Source organism: Bombyx mori, chromosome 15 (genome assembly GCF_030269925.1).
Source record: "Bombyx mori chromosome 15, ASM3026992v2".
In the NCBI taxonomy this organism is placed as follows: Eukaryota; Metazoa; Arthropoda; class Insecta; order Lepidoptera; family Bombycidae; genus Bombyx; species Bombyx mori.
In genome coordinates this window covers 9011896-9030475 of record NC_085121.1, presented here as the reverse complement: position 1 = coordinate 9030475, position 18580 = coordinate 9011896, and the positions used below count along the sequence as shown (strand labels likewise).

At 35.2% G+C, this 18580-nt stretch overlaps 1 protein-coding gene and 1 long non-coding RNA gene across 3 annotated transcripts in view; one reads left to right on the top strand and one right to left on the bottom strand.

Annotated features, from left to right (window-relative positions):
- Positions 1-18580, bottom strand: part of LOC100736431 (ABC transporter) — a 64734-nt gene that overhangs the window by 1686 nt on the left and 44468 nt on the right. For both annotated transcript variants that reach the window (XM_062672563.1, XM_038016154.2), the window contains 16 exons: positions 17720-17917; positions 16561-16687; positions 14244-14405; positions 13853-14040; positions 12578-12742; positions 12221-12358; positions 11259-11426; positions 10746-10865; positions 8192-8439; positions 7484-7533; positions 5026-5235; positions 3932-4162; positions 3008-3114; positions 1600-1723; positions 773-946; positions 454-581 (listed from right to left, as the gene is read on the bottom strand). In XM_062672563.1, coding sequence (XP_062528547.1) covers positions 454-581; positions 773-946; positions 1600-1723; positions 3008-3114; positions 3932-4162; positions 5026-5235; positions 7484-7533; positions 8192-8439; positions 10746-10865; positions 11259-11426; positions 12221-12358; positions 12578-12742; positions 13853-14040; positions 14244-14405; positions 16561-16687; positions 17720-17917 — 2538 coding nt within the window. The remainder of the gene's footprint in view (positions 1-453; positions 582-772; positions 947-1599; positions 1724-3007; positions 3115-3931; positions 4163-5025; positions 5236-7483; positions 7534-8191; positions 8440-10745; positions 10866-11258; positions 11427-12220; positions 12359-12577; positions 12743-13852; positions 14041-14243; positions 14406-16560; positions 16688-17719; positions 17918-18580) is intronic.
- On the top strand, positions 495-12881 carry LOC110385627 (uncharacterized). The gene is made up of 2 exons (XR_002430871.3): positions 495-633; positions 12442-12881. It is a non-coding gene; the product is annotated as an uncharacterized LOC110385627 (long non-coding RNA).

Here is an 18580-nt window from a genome sequence, read left to right as displayed (position 1 = left end):
TTGTTTCAATTTACATAAATGTCACGCGTCTGCAAATTCTGCGCCTTGTCGTAATTTAATGCTTGTATTTTAATATTATTAAATGTCGGATAATATTGTGTTGATGTTGAATGAGTGTAGTAAAGTGTTTAAAAAATCAACGCTACCGAAGTAAAATAAATACTTAAATTGAATATGCAATTTCGAAAAGGGCACATGTCGCATATTTTGTCAAATACGTTTTTTCATATACATGTAGTTGTGAGGCTTACTTGCACCCATTTTATAATGATTCCAGTAATTTTCAATTGCTAATTAACACTAAAATATATCTCAAAAGTAAATATTTAAAATTTTACACTGCTTTAGAAAATAATCAGTTTTTCTCATTTCCTGAAAATTTTTCATTTTCAGAGATGTGCCCATTTCATAATTGCACATTCAATGACTACTTATTGTTCTGTAATTATGTACCTTCCATCCACTTTCAATAACGATGTTGAGGTTTTTCAGCACTGCTTCTTCTTCGGGAGCGTACTGTAAGCTGACATTGTCCATAATAATTCTTCCATGCGCCGGCCAAGTTGGGGGCATCGGTTTTTCTGAAAGGAAAAAAAAAACTTTGACGAAGGCCGACAAATTTTCCTAGCGCTCGTAAGTAGTAACGCATGTTATGGACATTAACATACAAAATTATGTTGCCCTAACGACTCGAAAAACACCTCGCTGACAGCCATAGTTCACATAAACATTTTGCATGTTAAATATGAAATTTAAACGTCCTAATACTTACGTCCTTCAAAAAGATTCTTCTCCGATTCAATTTTAGTATACTCTAGTACTCTCTCGACGCTGGTAAGCTGGGCGAGGAACTCTACCAGCATCCGAGCTCCGTGTTGCAACATGGCCGTCAGCGTGTTACTCTGTGTTACTGCCAGACCGACACTTCCCACGGCAATGACGTTACCTGAAATATTTTGTTCCTCATTTGAAACGGTCAAGATATTTTTAAGTTTTAAAGGATCTTAGGTGAAAGAATTTCCGGGAGCTAATTAAAACTAATACCAGAATATCTTCTGGTATTAGTTTGGTATCCTAATACTACTTCGACATAATTAGTCGGCAGTAGTATAGTCATCTAATTTCCATGTCTAATCCCCTCTTTGAATCGTCCTGCGATTCCCGGAAAGCGTTTCGTAGATCGCTTAGACTGACACGGAATGGTCTGTGCGCTCTTGTGTTGGTAGTACGTAAGTAGAAGACAATTTTGCAGACAATTTCCACGATTGAGCAGTAACGTACTACTGTCCTGTTTATTATTGCTGCAAGCCAGTAATGCGTTCTACTTTAAGGGGTGGGATAGACAATGAGACTGCGAAATCTCGTCTTAAGGCCAGTTTCACATTGAGATGTCTATAGACTCCAGTACACATTTAACAGATGATGGGCCTGAATGAAACTGAATGCAGTTCGTTCATCCATATATGCAATTAAAATAGAACTGTGATTCTACATAAGCTTGATGGGTGGAAACATTATTTGCCTTTAGGCTTGCCGTAACCACTCGAAATCGCAGAATCGTCAATCAATTTTTAAAACAAATTAAAAAGTAACACATACCAAAGTCTATAAAGATGAACACTAAAATAACGGTAGTGAGATATAAGAGGCACATCGTGTCCAAATAAAAACCAAAAGTGGTGCCTCCGCCCAAGTAACCGTTCCAGGCGGATGAATGTAAGTCCTGAAAATTAGGGTTACATACATTCTTTTGTTGTAAATTTTCAGTATCGTATGTAAATACATATCTATTCTTTACATATCTTTTCATTCAGAGTATTCTACTATTCTATTCTGTATACTATTCTGTGATAATCTTATGACGTGATATAGTCGACGTAGACGTACATAGATAATTTATTAATGAACATATGATGTATTCATTGCCATACCACTTTGCAGTCGAGCTCACAACATATCCATCACCAGTGCTTAGAATTTGAAAATTTTAAAGTTGAAGATTTGTATCAATCTGTGCACTCACAGCAAATCCAATAACAAATTTTATTAAACGGTATTAGGTCGAGGAGTTTATAAAGTTAGATGAGAAAATTAACGTGGAAATACCGCTGCTACTTTTATGGACGGATGTTACAAAAGCAGTGATATAGAGGAGACTATTATCACATCAAATAGACTATGTATTTGTTCTCCGCTCCATTAAACTCTAATAATAAATATACGTATATTCCTAGCGACCCGCCTTCGCTTCGCTTCGAGGACTAAAATTAATTATTGATTTTATTGAATTTTCTTTTATACTTAAATCTGATATTTGCTACACACATTCTGTCAATGCTATGTGAAAAGCTATAAGGTTACATTGGAAAATTTAATGTGGTGGATAAGTTTTCTTAAATTTTCTAATTTCCCACGCTTTTTTTTTTTCATATGAACCTTCTTCTTACAATAACAAAAACAAAAAAAAAGATTTATCCAATTTGTTGACGGCTGTCTGAAGCTATGCACGTTTATATGGGTATATACTAGTGGTCCCGCAGTAGTCGAAATTCGACTATAATTAATTGAAATTATAAGTTTGAACATTAATACGGTTCTATTGTCAAGACTATTGTACTTCTATAATCACAGATTTCGACCAGACCACACTTTAGACTAATATTAATAGAGACAAGTAATAAACAAATAGTATGCATGCGTGTGTGTCAAATACATGGTAGTGTGTGTAATGTTTTTATTTATTGATTTAATGAATTTCTCATGCATAATTAAAAAAATTATTAATATTAACATTCTGCATTCCTTCTCTATATTCTCTATAAGTGTGGAAAATTTCATATTCCTTCGTCCGCGCAATTTTCGTAAAAAGGGGTACAAAGTTTTTGCTCCACGTATTAATATATAGATAGATTAATAATATTAATATAATTAAAAGAGCAATACGCATCCGGTGTTTTACTACAAAATTCCGATTATTGTTTCCAATCAGTATCTTAAATCAAACTACCTGAAGTACATCGAAGTTGCTGATTAATCGGTCCTCCGCTCCCGAAGACCTGATTGTAGCTATACCGTTTAGCGATGACGTCACCATGCCAAACACCGGGCTTTTTGCTACAATACAAAATATTATATGTTTAGTCAGTATGTCTATGTGTCTAGACAGAGTAAGCACTGTCTCCTCAGAGACCAGTCAGAATAGGTTGCGACTTTTTGGTTGGAACGTGCACAGTAATCTTAGGTCTCTTTTTAAATTTTGACTAATTAGTTTTTCTTAGGGCCCATGTCATTAGATAATAATATGTTATAGCGGATTATTAAGCGTGAAATATTTGAAAAAGTACGCAAATGTGTGAAGTGGAACAAAACAGCTGGTTTTCATTTAATACGAAATGTAATTCTGAAGGAAAATGTGGTGGTGATGCATTTTTTATTTATTATTCAAGGAAATAGATTTGAGATGACAAAATCTATACTATAATATTATAAAGCTGAAGAGTTTGTTTGTTTGAACGCGCTAATCTCAGGAACTAACTGGTCCGATTTGAAAAATTATTTCAATGTTAGATTGCTCATTTATTGAGGAACGCTATAGGCTATATAACATCACGCTAAGACTAATACAAGTGGAGCACCAATAAAGAATGTTTCAAAATCGGGTTTTTCCCTATTGAGAGCTTCCGCTGCGTGCGCTGCAGAAACGTTTAAAGTTTCGCTAAAATAATGTATGACAGAATTGTTCCTCTTTAAAATATCTAAGAAAAGTTCGCGACAGCATGTGTCTATATATTAAGGTTGGCTCACTATAATGTTTTTTATGCTAACCAAATTTGTTCTAAAATAAAGCATTATTTGTGAATTATTCCACGCGGACGAAGTCGCGGGCAGAAGCTAGTGCATAATAAAATTATAATGCTTAAACTTTACTTACTTGTTCCCTCCAATCTTTTAATGCTTTGTGCGGTTTTAAGATAGACTTTGACAAAGAAGTAGAACAAAGTCAGAAGTATAACAGAAGGAATCAATGTCCAATACAGTGCGATTGCGTTCAAAACGAGAATAGCTCCAAGAGTGGCGTAGATTTGAAGCACGTCCAACAGAGTCCTCGGCAATATCTCGTCCAAAGCTCCCATGTCCTTAGTGAAACGATTGAGAATACGCCCTAAGAATAAAATTGACATAATTTAAAAAAACAAAACACGTCTTAGTTAATGATAATAAAATATTACCGCTTCATTCGTGTAATTGTTAAAGCACTCCAGGTTCAGATTTAGGCTGAGAACAGTAAGTACTACCTGAAAGATATCTGCTGCTATTCGTGATTTGGGTGTACTTGTTTATGTCTCGTAACTATATATGGTGGTACTATACTGGTGATAGGACCTCTTGTGAGTCCGCACGAGTAGGTACCACCACCCTGCCTGTTTCGGTTTGAAGGACGGGGCAGCCGTTGTAACTATACTGAGACCTGAGAACTCATATCTCAAGGTGGGTGACGGTATTTACGTTGTAGATGTCTATGGGCTCCGGTAATCACCTAACACCAGGCAGGCCGTGAGCTCGTCCACACATCTATGCAATAAAAAAATTATGACATCAGTAATACTACCAGCATTGCTGAGTCTCTGCCAACCGCTCAGGACTTTTTCATACCTCAATGAGAAAAGAATGACATGTCATAGAACTAAAAAAACATGAAGAGGCAATACACAAAACGCACTCATAAACAATTGTTATATTAGATGCTAATATTATAATTTGCGTAATTACTGGTAGTAGGACCTCTTGTGAGTCCGCACGGGTAGGTACCACCGCCCCGCCTATTTCTGCCGTGAAGCAGTAATGCGATTCGGTTTGAAGGGTGGGGCAGCCGTTGTGACTATACTGAGACCTTACAACTTATATCTCAAGGTGGGTGGCGCATTTACGTTGTAGATGTCTATGGGCTCCAGTAACCACTTAACAACAGGTGGGCTGTGAGCTCGTCCACACATCTAAGCAATAAATAAAAAAAAACAGAATTACCTGAAGAGCTCGTATCGAAAAACCTCATGATGCCTTTGATCATTGTGGAGAACATGCTGTTGTGGAGTCTACTCGAAGCGGTGACGCACAACTCCGCGAAAGGAATAACTCTTATATTGGTTATGAAAATCGTAACTAATACTATGGCTCCGTGAATCATGAGATATTGGCCGGTCGTGAACAGTCCCACTTGAACATCTAGGCCTGTATCTGCAAATTTTGAAGATAATTAATTTGTATTCTCAACGTTCATATACATATTATGTATGACATTTACATAAAATTGTTATACACTAGAGGTCCCGCAGTAGTCGAAATTCGACTATAATTAATTGGAACTGTAAGTTTGTACACTATTGTGATTGTATTTTATTCTTCTATAATCACAAATTTCGCCAAGACTACACTATAAAATATATTAACAAAGACAAACAATATTTTATCTATTCTCAATTTGACAACAGACGTCAAGAACAATAGTTGGACAATAAATAGTATGCATGCGTGTGTGCGTTAAATATATGGTACGTAGTGTGTGTAATGTTTTCTTTATTAATTTAATGTATCTTTTATGCATTATCTAAACAAAAAATTACAGCACTGTGCACTGCTTCTCTATATTCTCTATAAGTGTGGAAAATTTCATACTCCTCCGTCCGCGCAATTTTCGTAAAAAGGGATACAAAGTTTTTGCTTCACGTATTAATATATAGATAAGCATGGAATTTGCAATACTAACATTAAGATTTAATGTAGGCATAATTACTTGTAAACGTAATTATTATGATTATCGCACTAAATCTGAATGATTACTAGGGCCCAGAGATCAATGATGTATCAAAAATGCCGTCACCTACCTCGAAACATGAGGTCGAAATCTCAACTGTATTTATTCTATTAAGTTTTAGCCATCGTTCAAATCGAAATGCAGAACTGATTTGCGGTAGAAATAAGACAGTACCTATTCGTGGGGAAATAAGACAGTACCTATCTGTGATACTTTTTCTACCAATAATAACTAAAATTTTTAAAAAATCCGAGATTATTACATGATATTATTTTGTACTCGTGAAAATCGTTCATGAGCACTTCTTAGGTATGAAACGGTTTAGAAAAGTGACTTGAACTCCGATTTGAACTGTCTTATCTTTTAGCCTACGATTCACTCCACTTCGAGTATTTCAAAGTAGCATTATAATGGTCAAGTGCTTTCCGGCACTGCACTTTGATTGCATATCTCAGTAGGGCTGCAAAACACATAATGAATTGAAATTAAATAAATATTAATTTACGCAATATATTCTGGAATTAAAAATAGTAGGGTCCGCATGAAAATTGATCGTATCTTAAAATCGTCATTGTTATTTAATACTAATAATCTAACCTCGTTTAGATATCGTGTCTTATCTAAATGTGTTTTATTTTATGTTTTATCCATAAAATACCTAATTTTACTTATCAATTGTACTAGTTTCATAGTTCCGACGTGTAAGATAAATAAAGTACCTGCTTGGAAACCACCTGTTATTGATAATTAAGTACAAAATCTTTTAGTAAATTATTTTGTGAAAGCATCTTAATTACTGTGACATTGTGGTGGGCTAATTAATATATACTTATTCAAAGATGATTTATAATATAAACATGGGGAATAAGTTCGATAAGATATAAAAATATATGAGGCGTTTTCAGTAACAATCGTTGTTAAGCTCTATAATGATAATTATAAAATTAAAGAACTTTAAATTTTTTTAACAAGATCACTGTTGAACAGTTTCTGAGAATTGAATACTTTCGGGCACACATTATTTATGACTATTTAAACGTGCGGCGTTCAAAAAATTGATATTAACATACTCGTACTACATACAGATGCCGTCGTGGCCAAACGGATAAGATGTCTGGTGCATTCGTGTTGAGCGATGCACCGGTGTTCGAATCCCGCAGGCGGGTACCAATTTTTCTAATGAAATACGTACTCAACAAATGTTCACGATTGATTTCCACGGTGAAGGAATAACATCGTGTAATAAAAATGAAACCCGCAAAATTATAATTTGCGTAATTACTGGTGGTAGGACCTCTTGTGAGTCCGCACGGGTGGGTACCACCACCCTGCCTATTTCTGCCGTGAAGCAGTAATGCGTTTCAGTTTGAAGGGTGGGGCAGCCGTTGTAACTATACTTGAGACCTTAGAACTTATATCTCAAAGGTGGGTGGCGCATTTACGTTGTTGATGTCTATGGGCTCCAGTAACCACTTAACACCAGGTGGGCTGTGAGCTCGTCCACACATCTAAGCAATAAAAAAAAAAAAGAAAACATTAACACTAAAGCTTATTCTGAATTTTATCCTGAAACATTTCATACATTGAAACATGAAAAGTTAAAAAAATATTTTTTTTTGTATTTTATTGTGATTTTACATACTTAGAAACTAGATAGTTTTGTGTACTTACCCACTTCAGCACCTGCTAACTCTTCGTCATACGCTGCCATTGCATTCGTCCTAAAAAATATTATATATATATAAATAGTTGAGTATATAAATTTATTATTTAAAAATGTAGTTGCTGAATACTAAAAAAATAAACTGTGAATTTTAAAGTAGTATTTAGATAAGTCATTAAGAAAATAGTATCTAGCAAGTACCTTTTTTTATTTTTTTCTATTTCTTAGATGGGTGGACGAGCTCACAGCCCACCTGGTGTTAAGTGGTTACTGGAGCCCATAGACATCCACAACGTAAATGCGCCACCCATCTTGAGATATAAGTTCTAAGGTCTCAAGTATAGTTACAACGGCTGCCCCACCCTTCAAACCGAAACGCATTACTGCTTCACGGCAGAAATTAGGCAGAGTGGTGGTACCCACCCGCGCTGACTCACAAGAGGTCCTACCGCCAGTAATTACGCAAATTATAATTTTGCGGGTTTCATTTTTATTACACGATGTTATTCCTTCACCGTGGAAGTAAATCGTGAACATTTTTTCAGTACGTATTTCATTAGAAAAATTGGTACCTGCCTGAGATTCGAACACCGGTGCATCGCTCGACACGAATGCGCCGGACGTCTTATCCGTTAGGCCACGACGACTTTAAAACATGATATAATCCAAGCTTAAAGAATAATCGACTCAAACTAGATACTTATAATAATGTTTACCAGTAACTGATCCAGTAGTCAGCGCCAGCCGAGGAAGCCGCTGTCAGGATGATCAGCAAAAAGGTGAACAACAAAAAACAGATGTTTCCTCCGGCTCGGAAGTATGCCGCGATCACTGACCACTTTAGATTACCGGACTGGCGCTCTTCGTCGGCCATCTTCTGAGCTTCAAATTGCTCTAAATCATCAGTCTCAATTATAGACAATTGATTTTTAAATAAAACCGGATTTTCTTTTTCTTCTTTGCCCTAAAAAAAACAATCAAAGATGATCGTCTTAATAGCGGCGCCAGAAGTAAATTTTAAAATGGCTATTTAATACGTTATACTATCTTAAACTAGCTTCCTCAGAACTGAACTCCAATTTGAATACTAGTGAACATCTAATAACCGTATTTCGATATAATCGATAATAATATCCATAATAACATCCGGAGAGCGGTAAAGTTGTTTTCTAATCTAACTGAGACTGCGACAAAGGATAACTCCCTCCTGGCAAATCCATTAGGATTGAAAAGAAAATGTAATTACATTTTAATTTTTTTTTATTGCTTATATCGGTGGACAGCCCACAGGTGTTAAGTGGTTCCTGGAGCCTATAGACATCTACGACTTAAATGCGCCACTCACCTTGAGATATACGGTCTAAGGTCTCAATTATAGTTACAACGGCTGCCCCACAGTTCAAACTGAAACGCATTACTGCTTCACGGTAGAAATAGGCAGGGTGGTGGTACCTACCCGCGCGGACTCACAAGAGGTCCTACCACCAGTAAAAATTTGGATATTTTTACATTTCAATGGACGGCGTAACTAGCCGAACAGAATTAAATGAAAATGAAATAAAATTACCAACATAGGTAATTTATAAGGGCTCAGATATGTTTATCATGATTAATTACATGATGAAAATAAATAAATAAATAAATAATAATAAATAAATATTTAATAACAATCACGCCACGTTAACTGGTCCCGTGCTAAGGTCGTAAAGAACTTGTGTTACAGGTACCAGATAACGGAAATAAATGTAAGATTTTTATTATACACGTACATATATTTAATATACATCCATAACCCTGGAAAAGACATTTATATTTATCATACAAATATCTTCCCTTGGCGGAATTCGAACCCGCGACCCCCTTGTGTAGTGACCATGTCACTTACCACTACACCAGACGGCCGTTAAAATCAACTACAACAAAAAATAGCGAGGTAAATTATTTCTAAGTTTTTCCAAGTTACAAACAGCTAAACGCGACCGAAACCGCAGGACATGTTTCGTAAGAAATATTTTCGACAAACAATTCTAAAGTTCATGTCAATTTATTGTTGTAATCATTTTATGATGGAATTTATCGGATAACAAAAACTAAGTCGGCCATTATAGCGCCGACACGAAGTACGTATAAGGTTTCTTTGAAATCTGAACATTAGTTATAGTATAGAGGAAAATCTCTCGCGATTAAATGGCTATCTTCAAGTTTTATGATGTCACTTTTATTTTATTAGACGCTAAAGTCCCACTTTCGAGAGTATATCATTTTTTAATGTTCTATTTGCGTAATTGTACTTAAAAACATAAAATACTTTTACTTAGAATATAATTATATATGAATATTAATACTCCGGATATTAATACTATATAAGTGTTAATAATACCGGTACCTGCGTGTTGAATACTTGACCAATTTCAAAACTACTGTATTTATAATGGCATAATCATTTTGGCTATCATATTTTTTTTATATTGCTTAATTGGGTGGACGAGCTCACGGCCTACCTGGTGTTAAGTGATTACTGTAGCCCATAGAGATCTACAATCCTTAAAACCGAAACACATTACTGCTTCACGGCAGAAATAGGCAGGGTGGTGGTACCCACCCGCGCGGACTCACGCGACGTTCTACCACCAGTAAAATCTAATCACCTACCACGAGAGTCGTTGGTGTTACTATAACAAAAACCTTACCTCTTCAACAACAAGTGTTCTAAGTTACAATAGAATATATTATCTACGACCACATAGAGGGCAAATATACAAAGAAACAATCTTTTTAATTTATGTAGATTAGTCTTTTTTAAATCAGCGGTCGGGGAACCGGGGTAAATTACCCCAAATGGGGTAAAATGAAACTTTTGTGAGTAAAAAATATATATTGAAGTGAAACTTCTTTAGAATCGTTGTGATTTCAAATTATCATGGGGGCTATAATATGTAAGATGCTAAAAAGAAGCGATTTCGTTTTTTTTTTGTTCTTCGCCATGGGGTAATATCAACTTACACAAAAATATTTTGGGGTAATAATTAAAAAAGTTCCCCGACCGCTGGTTTAAATATTTTGATCTAAATTGTATATCATTCGAGTTAACCATAATTTAATCACAAGAATAATAAATATTACATATATGCACAGACGATAACGTACAATTCAAAACTAATTGCATAATAATTGTAACAACGCACATGTTTCATATTTACACATCCCGCGTGTATTTACCGAGTGTATTCAAGTAAACAAAGCAAAGGAGTATCTTGTTATTATACTCACCCGTGATCCCAAACTTTCGGTGTCTTTTTCTTTGTTTTCTTGTAGCGAAGATAACATCAAGGAGAATGCCTTGCCTGCGGCGGTGAGCTCATCGAATGTTCCCATGTTCTCGATGCGGCCCTAAAGGTTCAAAATAAATTTCAAAGCGATTTTCTTCGGAAAACCTTAAGTCTATGCGTCGATTCTTTTATATTAAAATGAAATGCAATAGCAATTTAAACTATTATTCCTATAATCTTACTAATGAAATCAAAAACGACATTGAGCATTTAAATGAATTTCAAATTCGTTTTACTTTTCTTTGGTGTTTCTTTAGCACCCATCTAGGCGTGAATAAGGTCTAGTTCCATCCGGTGATAATTCGTTATTGGAACCCATTGATGTCGCACCGATGCGCTTAATTTAACTATGTTGCTTCGCGGCAGAAGTAGGCTGTCTATTAGTGCCTGCCCATTCATGTTTACAGCCAGAAAAAAATACAATGATAGTTAAAACTTTTATGCATTTCCAAACCTCGTTCATGACGACAATGTAGTCAGCAGCTTTGAGGAAGTGTATCTGATGCGTGACAAGTATCCTCGTGCGTTGTCGAAGGTATCCATTTATGCAGCCTTCAAAAAGCTGTCTCCCCACATTCGCGTCAACTGCAGATAGCGGGTCGTCCAGTAAGTAGATGTCGGCCTACATACACAATAATAATAGCAATTTCTTAAACAATCAAATCGAATACGATAATATGAACGAATCGCAAACGGGAGCTCTCACTTGCTTTCAACTATACATCGGGAAGGAGAGACTAGCTAAAAATAGGGTTTCTTTTGAAGACTCATCGAAATTAGCGAGGGAGTTTATTTTTTGAAAGGTGGTTGTAAGTATTCTCAGCCCAAATTCTACGCTACTGACAAAGATAAAAAAGCGATTACTATTTAGATGATATACTTATATAAAGGAATGAAAATTTAAACGACACATAACTATAATCTATGGAATGCAAACAACTTAAGCTATCGTCTAAATATAGAACTAGATTCATTCAAGGAACTTGAGCGTCGTGGCTTGCCTTACGTGCCTTTGTGCGACATTATAAAATATTTCCTACGATAAAACAGTTCGCTATTGCTTACTGGAGCCGAGTATTTTAATGAGGAATTCGTTGAAAAAACTTCGAGTTTTCCTTGGAAGGAAATTGTTTTAAAATGTGTCTATAGACTGAATTAGAAATGAATTATTAACTTTAATCAAATAAGAAAAACTGATGATGATGACCTATTAAGGGAATACGGATGACCACATATTACCTTAAATGTATTCACAATAATGTCGAGGATTGAATAAGATCTAAGAGAATTTTTTTCCAATTTTCTAATATTCAAGATCAGATATTTATCAAGCTTATAAAAATGTAAACGTAACACAGTTTCGCTTTTATTAAAAATTGGATTGGTTTTTCTGCAACAAACATGAAATCAATTTACCTCTCTGTAGACAGAACGAGCTAAATTGATTCTGGCCCGCTGTCCTCCCGATAGTGACACCCCTCTCTCTCCCACCAACGTCTGGTCTCCGTATGGGAATTGTTTAAAGTCCTTTTCCAATGCACATGCTTTGCAAACCTACAAAACGAAATTAAATTTCTTGATTTATAAACATATGACGGTTTGTTTCATTGTGAATCATGACTTCATCTATGTTTCAGTTCAGCATTTAATATCGGCAGGCATTAATTCGCCAGTACTAGCTTCTGAAGAAAACAAGCCACAAATATGTTTGTACTCTATCCGCATTTAATAAAGCTAGCAAAATGGAATGCAAATAAGAAAATATTGACTCACCATCTTATATTTTTCCGGCTCAAACGGTAAACCGAAAAGTATGTTTTCCCGGACGGTACTAGGGAAAAGCCACGCCTCTTGGCTGGCGTACGAAACCTTTCCATAGATTGAAACTGTGCCAGTGGCCGGAGGCAATTCCTTTAGAAGCAGTTGCAGAATTGAAGACTGAAAAACACAAGCAGCATTGGTTATCAGGACATTCCGTTATAAAAAAAAATTGCTATTTTAATTTATGAACATATGTCCTGACTTTTTGATAACATTGTATGTGTATAATATTTTTTAATAAATAAAACTAAATAGATGTATATCATTTTAATGAAAGTGCACACTACTATAGTAATGAGCACAATTGCATCTCTCGATGTGACAACACTGGCCATGTTATTCTTTAGCCACTTACGTAGCATAAAAATTGATCACGTATTTCAAATAAAGTATGTGCATTATAATGCTCAAATGAATATAGTATACCTACTCAATCAACACTTAAAATAGAAAAAGAAATGTTGTAAGAAAAATGGAAATATTAAAAAATGTAATTTTAAGATATTATACATTGTAATTTATTAATGTAAATTTTTATATTGGTAATGTAATCATTAGATAACGTAAAGAAAATGTAAACATAATTATATAAAATGTACAACGAAAAATGTAACAGATAGACAATGGAATGCGTATAAGAAGTGAAAATGAAAATATATCGGAAAAAAGTGAAGAAATAAAATATAATAATAGGCATATAAGTAAAATATAAGGGAATTAAAGTATAAGTATAAGAAGGGAACAGAAACGAATATTATATAATTATGGAAAACGAAACATGAATCCAACATTACAAATAGTAAAAAAAAAGATAATTGGAAAAATAGCAAAATAGCCTAAAAAATGTCCCTGACAATTACTCGTCAGGGGAACGCGCAATATAAAACAAAAAAAAAAAAAAAAACAATCAACACTACTTCTTTACAATGATGAAACTTGTGAAATGTTTTGAAATGTTTTACTGGTGGTAGGGGGTCTTGTGAGCCTGCACGGGCAGGTACCACCACTCTGCCTATTTCTGACGCTTCCGTTGTACTGTAAAACTTAAACTTACAATTACAGATATTATTTCAAGGTAGGTGGCGGCATTTACGTTGTTGATATCTATAGACAGTATTCATCTAAGCATTTTTTTTTAATAAACACCAATTTCAACGACACGAGGCAATAAAACGTTTTATGTAAGCATTCTACAGAACGAGGCCGTGATTGAAATAGTCTGAATACCTTCCCAGACCCGACGGCGCCAATGATAACGCATAGTTTCCCTTTGCGGAGTTTCATTGAGATATTCTTGATAGCTAAGAAATTTGGGTCGCCTGTCCAGCTAGCGGAGACATCGTGTAACACCACGGCCGTGTCGTCCAGATGAGACATGCGTCTTAAGAGTCTTGAATTGTTACGTTTTACCAGATCTGAAAAAAATATGCATTTATTCAATGAAAATGTTCAAAAAAATTAAAGATAAGATGTGCTACAAATTACAATCACGTTGTAATTCGTTGTGTCCTACTACCGTTCTATATTTTCTACCTTATCACCTTTCCGTAAAATGACACTACCAACAGAGTGTACCACTCGATTGATGTAGAGAGATAGATAGATTCAATATACTCACTGTTGCTAGAGTTGAAGTCGGTAGGTAATATTTCGGTTTTCTGGCTGTACGATAGCGGTCTAACAGTTGGCTCAGATTTACGGAAACTTCCAGTTACATTACGGAATATGTTCGAACCAGCAGGCATCAATGAATCTCGCTTCACTAAATCTGGCCGATCCTCTGCAAAATATCGTAGGCTGATAAACCATTTGGGCGGTATATTATAATTACAACATCACATTTTGGCGGGAACGCGAGAGGTGAAGTTGTGTGATTTGTTTTATTTTGTTTATTTAGTGTTTCTTCGGGTTAAAATGTGTAATAACGGTGGTTTATTAACTGTTTAATATCTGTGAAAGTGCACAAATGTGGGAAAATGAAACAAAGCCACTGGAGGTAACTTCTCGGAATCCTCCAAAAAGTCCACTGAAAAAATCTCAGTAAATGACCACCATTTTACTGAGAATATTTCATCCCATGTTATATCATCACAGTTCATTTAATTTCATCCCAGTTGATTAATGTCTCAAATTAATCATGTTCATTTCATTTAATTTTATTTTACTTCATATTATCATTTTTTTATAAATATAAGAATATAGATTAAAATTAATGAAGAAATGAATGAAAAAAATGACTTAAAGGTCTTAGTTACCAGGTCATAAAATCTCTTAAAAAACATTACAACACATGTGGAACAGCAATGTCTACAGTATTTACAATGGTAATTAATACGTTAATTAAATTTAGACGGTAGGCAGCGAAAGGGCTGCTTACGAGCGTCATTGGCTACTTATTATTACTTAGGCCGTGTGCTTACAATGACAATAAAAAATGCTAAGCAAGTAATTAAATTGGACTTATTTGAATAACAGTATAGAAGTTAGCTTTGTCAAACTAATAACTTTTTTATTTGCAGAGTGTATTTTGACTCCACACGAGCAGATACCATCCTGCAGCCTTTTTTATTGCTTACTAGTTGACCCGGCAGACTTCGTAATGCCTCAATCGATAAATAAAAGACCTAAACTTTTGTATAAAATAAACTTAAAACAAAAAAAAAAGGATCCGTCCGACGGGAGACACATCAAAGGAGAAACAAAATTGTTATTTTTATTTAATTCCGAGCATTTTCATATTTATCTACCTTTTGAACCTTCTCTGGAAATCCATAAATAATTCAAGACCAAAATTAGCCAAATCGGCCCAGCCGTTCTCGAGTTTTAGCGAGACTAACGAACAGCAATTCATTTTTATATATAGAGATGTGCGTGAACGTACTTGCGACCTGGAGGCTGTTAAGTGCTTACCGTAGCCCATAGGCATCAACAACCTAAAGTTTGCCACCCACCTTGAGGTTTGAATTTAAAATCTCAGTTCTAAATTACAGTGGCTGCGTTACTCACAAGACGCCCTACCCCCAGTAAGCCTATATCCTCTATGAAGCGAAGCAGTCATGCCTCTGGTTTGAATGATGGAACAGCCGTTATAAAATAAAATTCTGACTTTGACCTCTTGTCCTAAAGAGAGAGGCGCAATCTCAATGTTATCCAATGCCAGCTGATCACTGAGGGCTTCTATCTATCTACAACTATAAAATAATCAACAGTTTTGTCGCAAATACATAATAATATAACTAATAACACGAAATTTCTTCCGTGTTTGATAACTAGGTTACGTTACATAAGAAATGTGGAAATAAACGTTTTTATCGCGTTTTTATGAACACGCTGCAATAAATGTTGCTCTTTGAGTTGAATTTTGTATTTTTAAACTATCTTTTCGATTAGCTAGAGATTCATTGCACTAAAACTAGTATAGTTATAGAGAAAAAAGTGCTAGTTTGTTTTATTTTTAATTTTATTGCTTAGACGGGTGCACGATATCACAGCCCACCTGGTGTTAAGTGGTTACTGGAGCCCATAGATATCTACAACGTAAATGCGCCACCCACCTTGAGATATAAGTTTTAAGGTCTCAAGTATAGTTACAACAGCTGCCCCACCCTTCAAACCGAAACGCATTACTGCTTCACGGCAGAAATAGACGGGGTGGTGGTACCTACCCGTGCGGACTCACAAGAGGTCCTACCACCAGTAATTACACAAATTATATTTTTGCGGGTATGATTTTTAAAACACGATATTATTCCTTCACCGTGGTAGTCAATCGTGAACATTTGTTGACTACGTATTTCATTAGAATAATTGGTGCCCGCCCGGATAGAAGGTGCCCGGTTAGAAGTGTGCTCTATGAAAGGGTTTTACAGCGGTTTTAGGTATTCTGATTTTAAAATTAATACGGCGAACTTTCTTAATGACATTTAGGTATTTACCTGCGACGAGAAACTCCTGAACTCGTCGAAGAGACACCATTAATTCGGCAGTGAAAGTCAGAATGAGAGGTAGAATCAATGTGATATTGAGTTGTGCAGCGTTCATGAATTGTTGTAAGGGATAAATCTAAAAATAGTTACTATTTTTAACATTGTGTAATTAATATCTAAAATAATATGACATGTCCTTCTTCAAACGAGGCTTGTGGAGAGTATTACGCGGTAGGCAGCGGCTTGGCTCTGCCCTTGGCATTGCTGAAGTCCATGGGCGACGGTAACCACTCACCATCAGGTGGGCCGTATGCTCGTCTGCCTACAAAGGCAATAAAAAATTAAAAAAAAATAGCTACGGTTGTAATCGATCAATAATTAAAATACATTTTCGATAATTGTGAGCACAAGAAATTACGTCTTATTAAATAAATACAACTTAGGTAGGCATAAGAATTCCTTTTTAAAATTGGTCAGATTTTGAATACAGCTGTTTGCCAGTGCTGATGAATTTTCTTTGGGGATCAATTTCAGCTTAGCAAACAATAAATGTAGCATCTGTATATATAGTATGTACTGTAAGATAACTCAGAAAACCACATAGTTGCTGTTACATACAACATTGTGTAGATAATACTCAAATAAACCTAGAAAGAGTTCACGATTTTATTAGTACTAGTGGCCCCGCAGTAGTCGAGATTCGACTATAATTAATTGAAATTATAAGTTTAAACATTATTGTCACAATAGAACCATTATTGTCAAACACTATTATATTTCGATAATATAATCACAGTATTCGCCAAAACTGCACCATACATCAATAATATTAAAGACAAACAATATTAATCTATTTTCAATTTGACCACAGACTTTAAACAATAACAAAAGTTTCCCAATTGACAGTAAACAAAGAGTATATTTTTTGTATGTGTTGTGTCAAATACATGGTAGTGTGGATAATGTTTTCTTTATTGATTTAAAGTATCTTTTATGCATTATTTTAAAAAAATATTAGCATTGTGCACTCCTTCTCTATATTCTCTATAAGTGTGAGAAATTTCATACTCCTCCGTCCGCGCAATTTTCGTAAAAAGGGGTACAAAGTTTTTGCTTCACGTATTAATATATAGATAGGGCGTAGTAACAGTAGATTCAAAGTACTTACCACAGTGGCACTTAATGCATTACCCAATAATATAAAAGTAAGTATTGTTATGAAAAGTGCAGCCCTCTCTGTGAATATCATGAAGCCAAGGAATATGGTTCTCAGTATAGTCGCTGTACGGACTTCTTTTAGCTCGTCGCTACGTTTCTCAGCCACCGATTTTTGGAACGGTACTTCCCATGCGTACATTTTGATCACCTATACAAACGTAATGCATTATTTTTCAGGGATATTATTAAAAATTTCATTGGCCTAAATAAATAAAACAACGGTGTATTGTGTGTACGGCTATAGTCTCAATTAAGATGACATACATAATTATGTTCATCAATTAATAAATCCACGATAATATATCATTGTATGTATGTAAAACACACATATATAAATCTGTCTTATACAAAAATGTGCTCGCCAATGGCGGATCCAGGGGGGGGCATGGGGGTCATGACCACCCCCTGGGCTGGTTCCAGGACTTAGGTGGACCACTAATTGAATATAATGATTTTATTTATATAGTTTTCACCATACAGATTTTATGTAACTACATACCTTCAATATTTAATTAATTTAATATAATAATATAATAACTTTGTATAATGGCAAACGTTTGGGAACGAACGCATCTAAATTTGACTATGTGACCCCCTCTTGGCGCCAAAGCTGAATCCACCCTTGGTGCTCGCCTACATAGTTTCAAGGAGCAGAGAAATAGAGAGATCTGTTTATTTTATTGTCCCAATATTTACGTTTATTTAAAAAAAAAAACTAATGTTTTAAAACGTTTACATGTTTGATTAAGTGTCATTCGAATAATTTTTTGTGTCTTGTGTCTCGTTCATAAACGCATGGATGTCTGGTGCT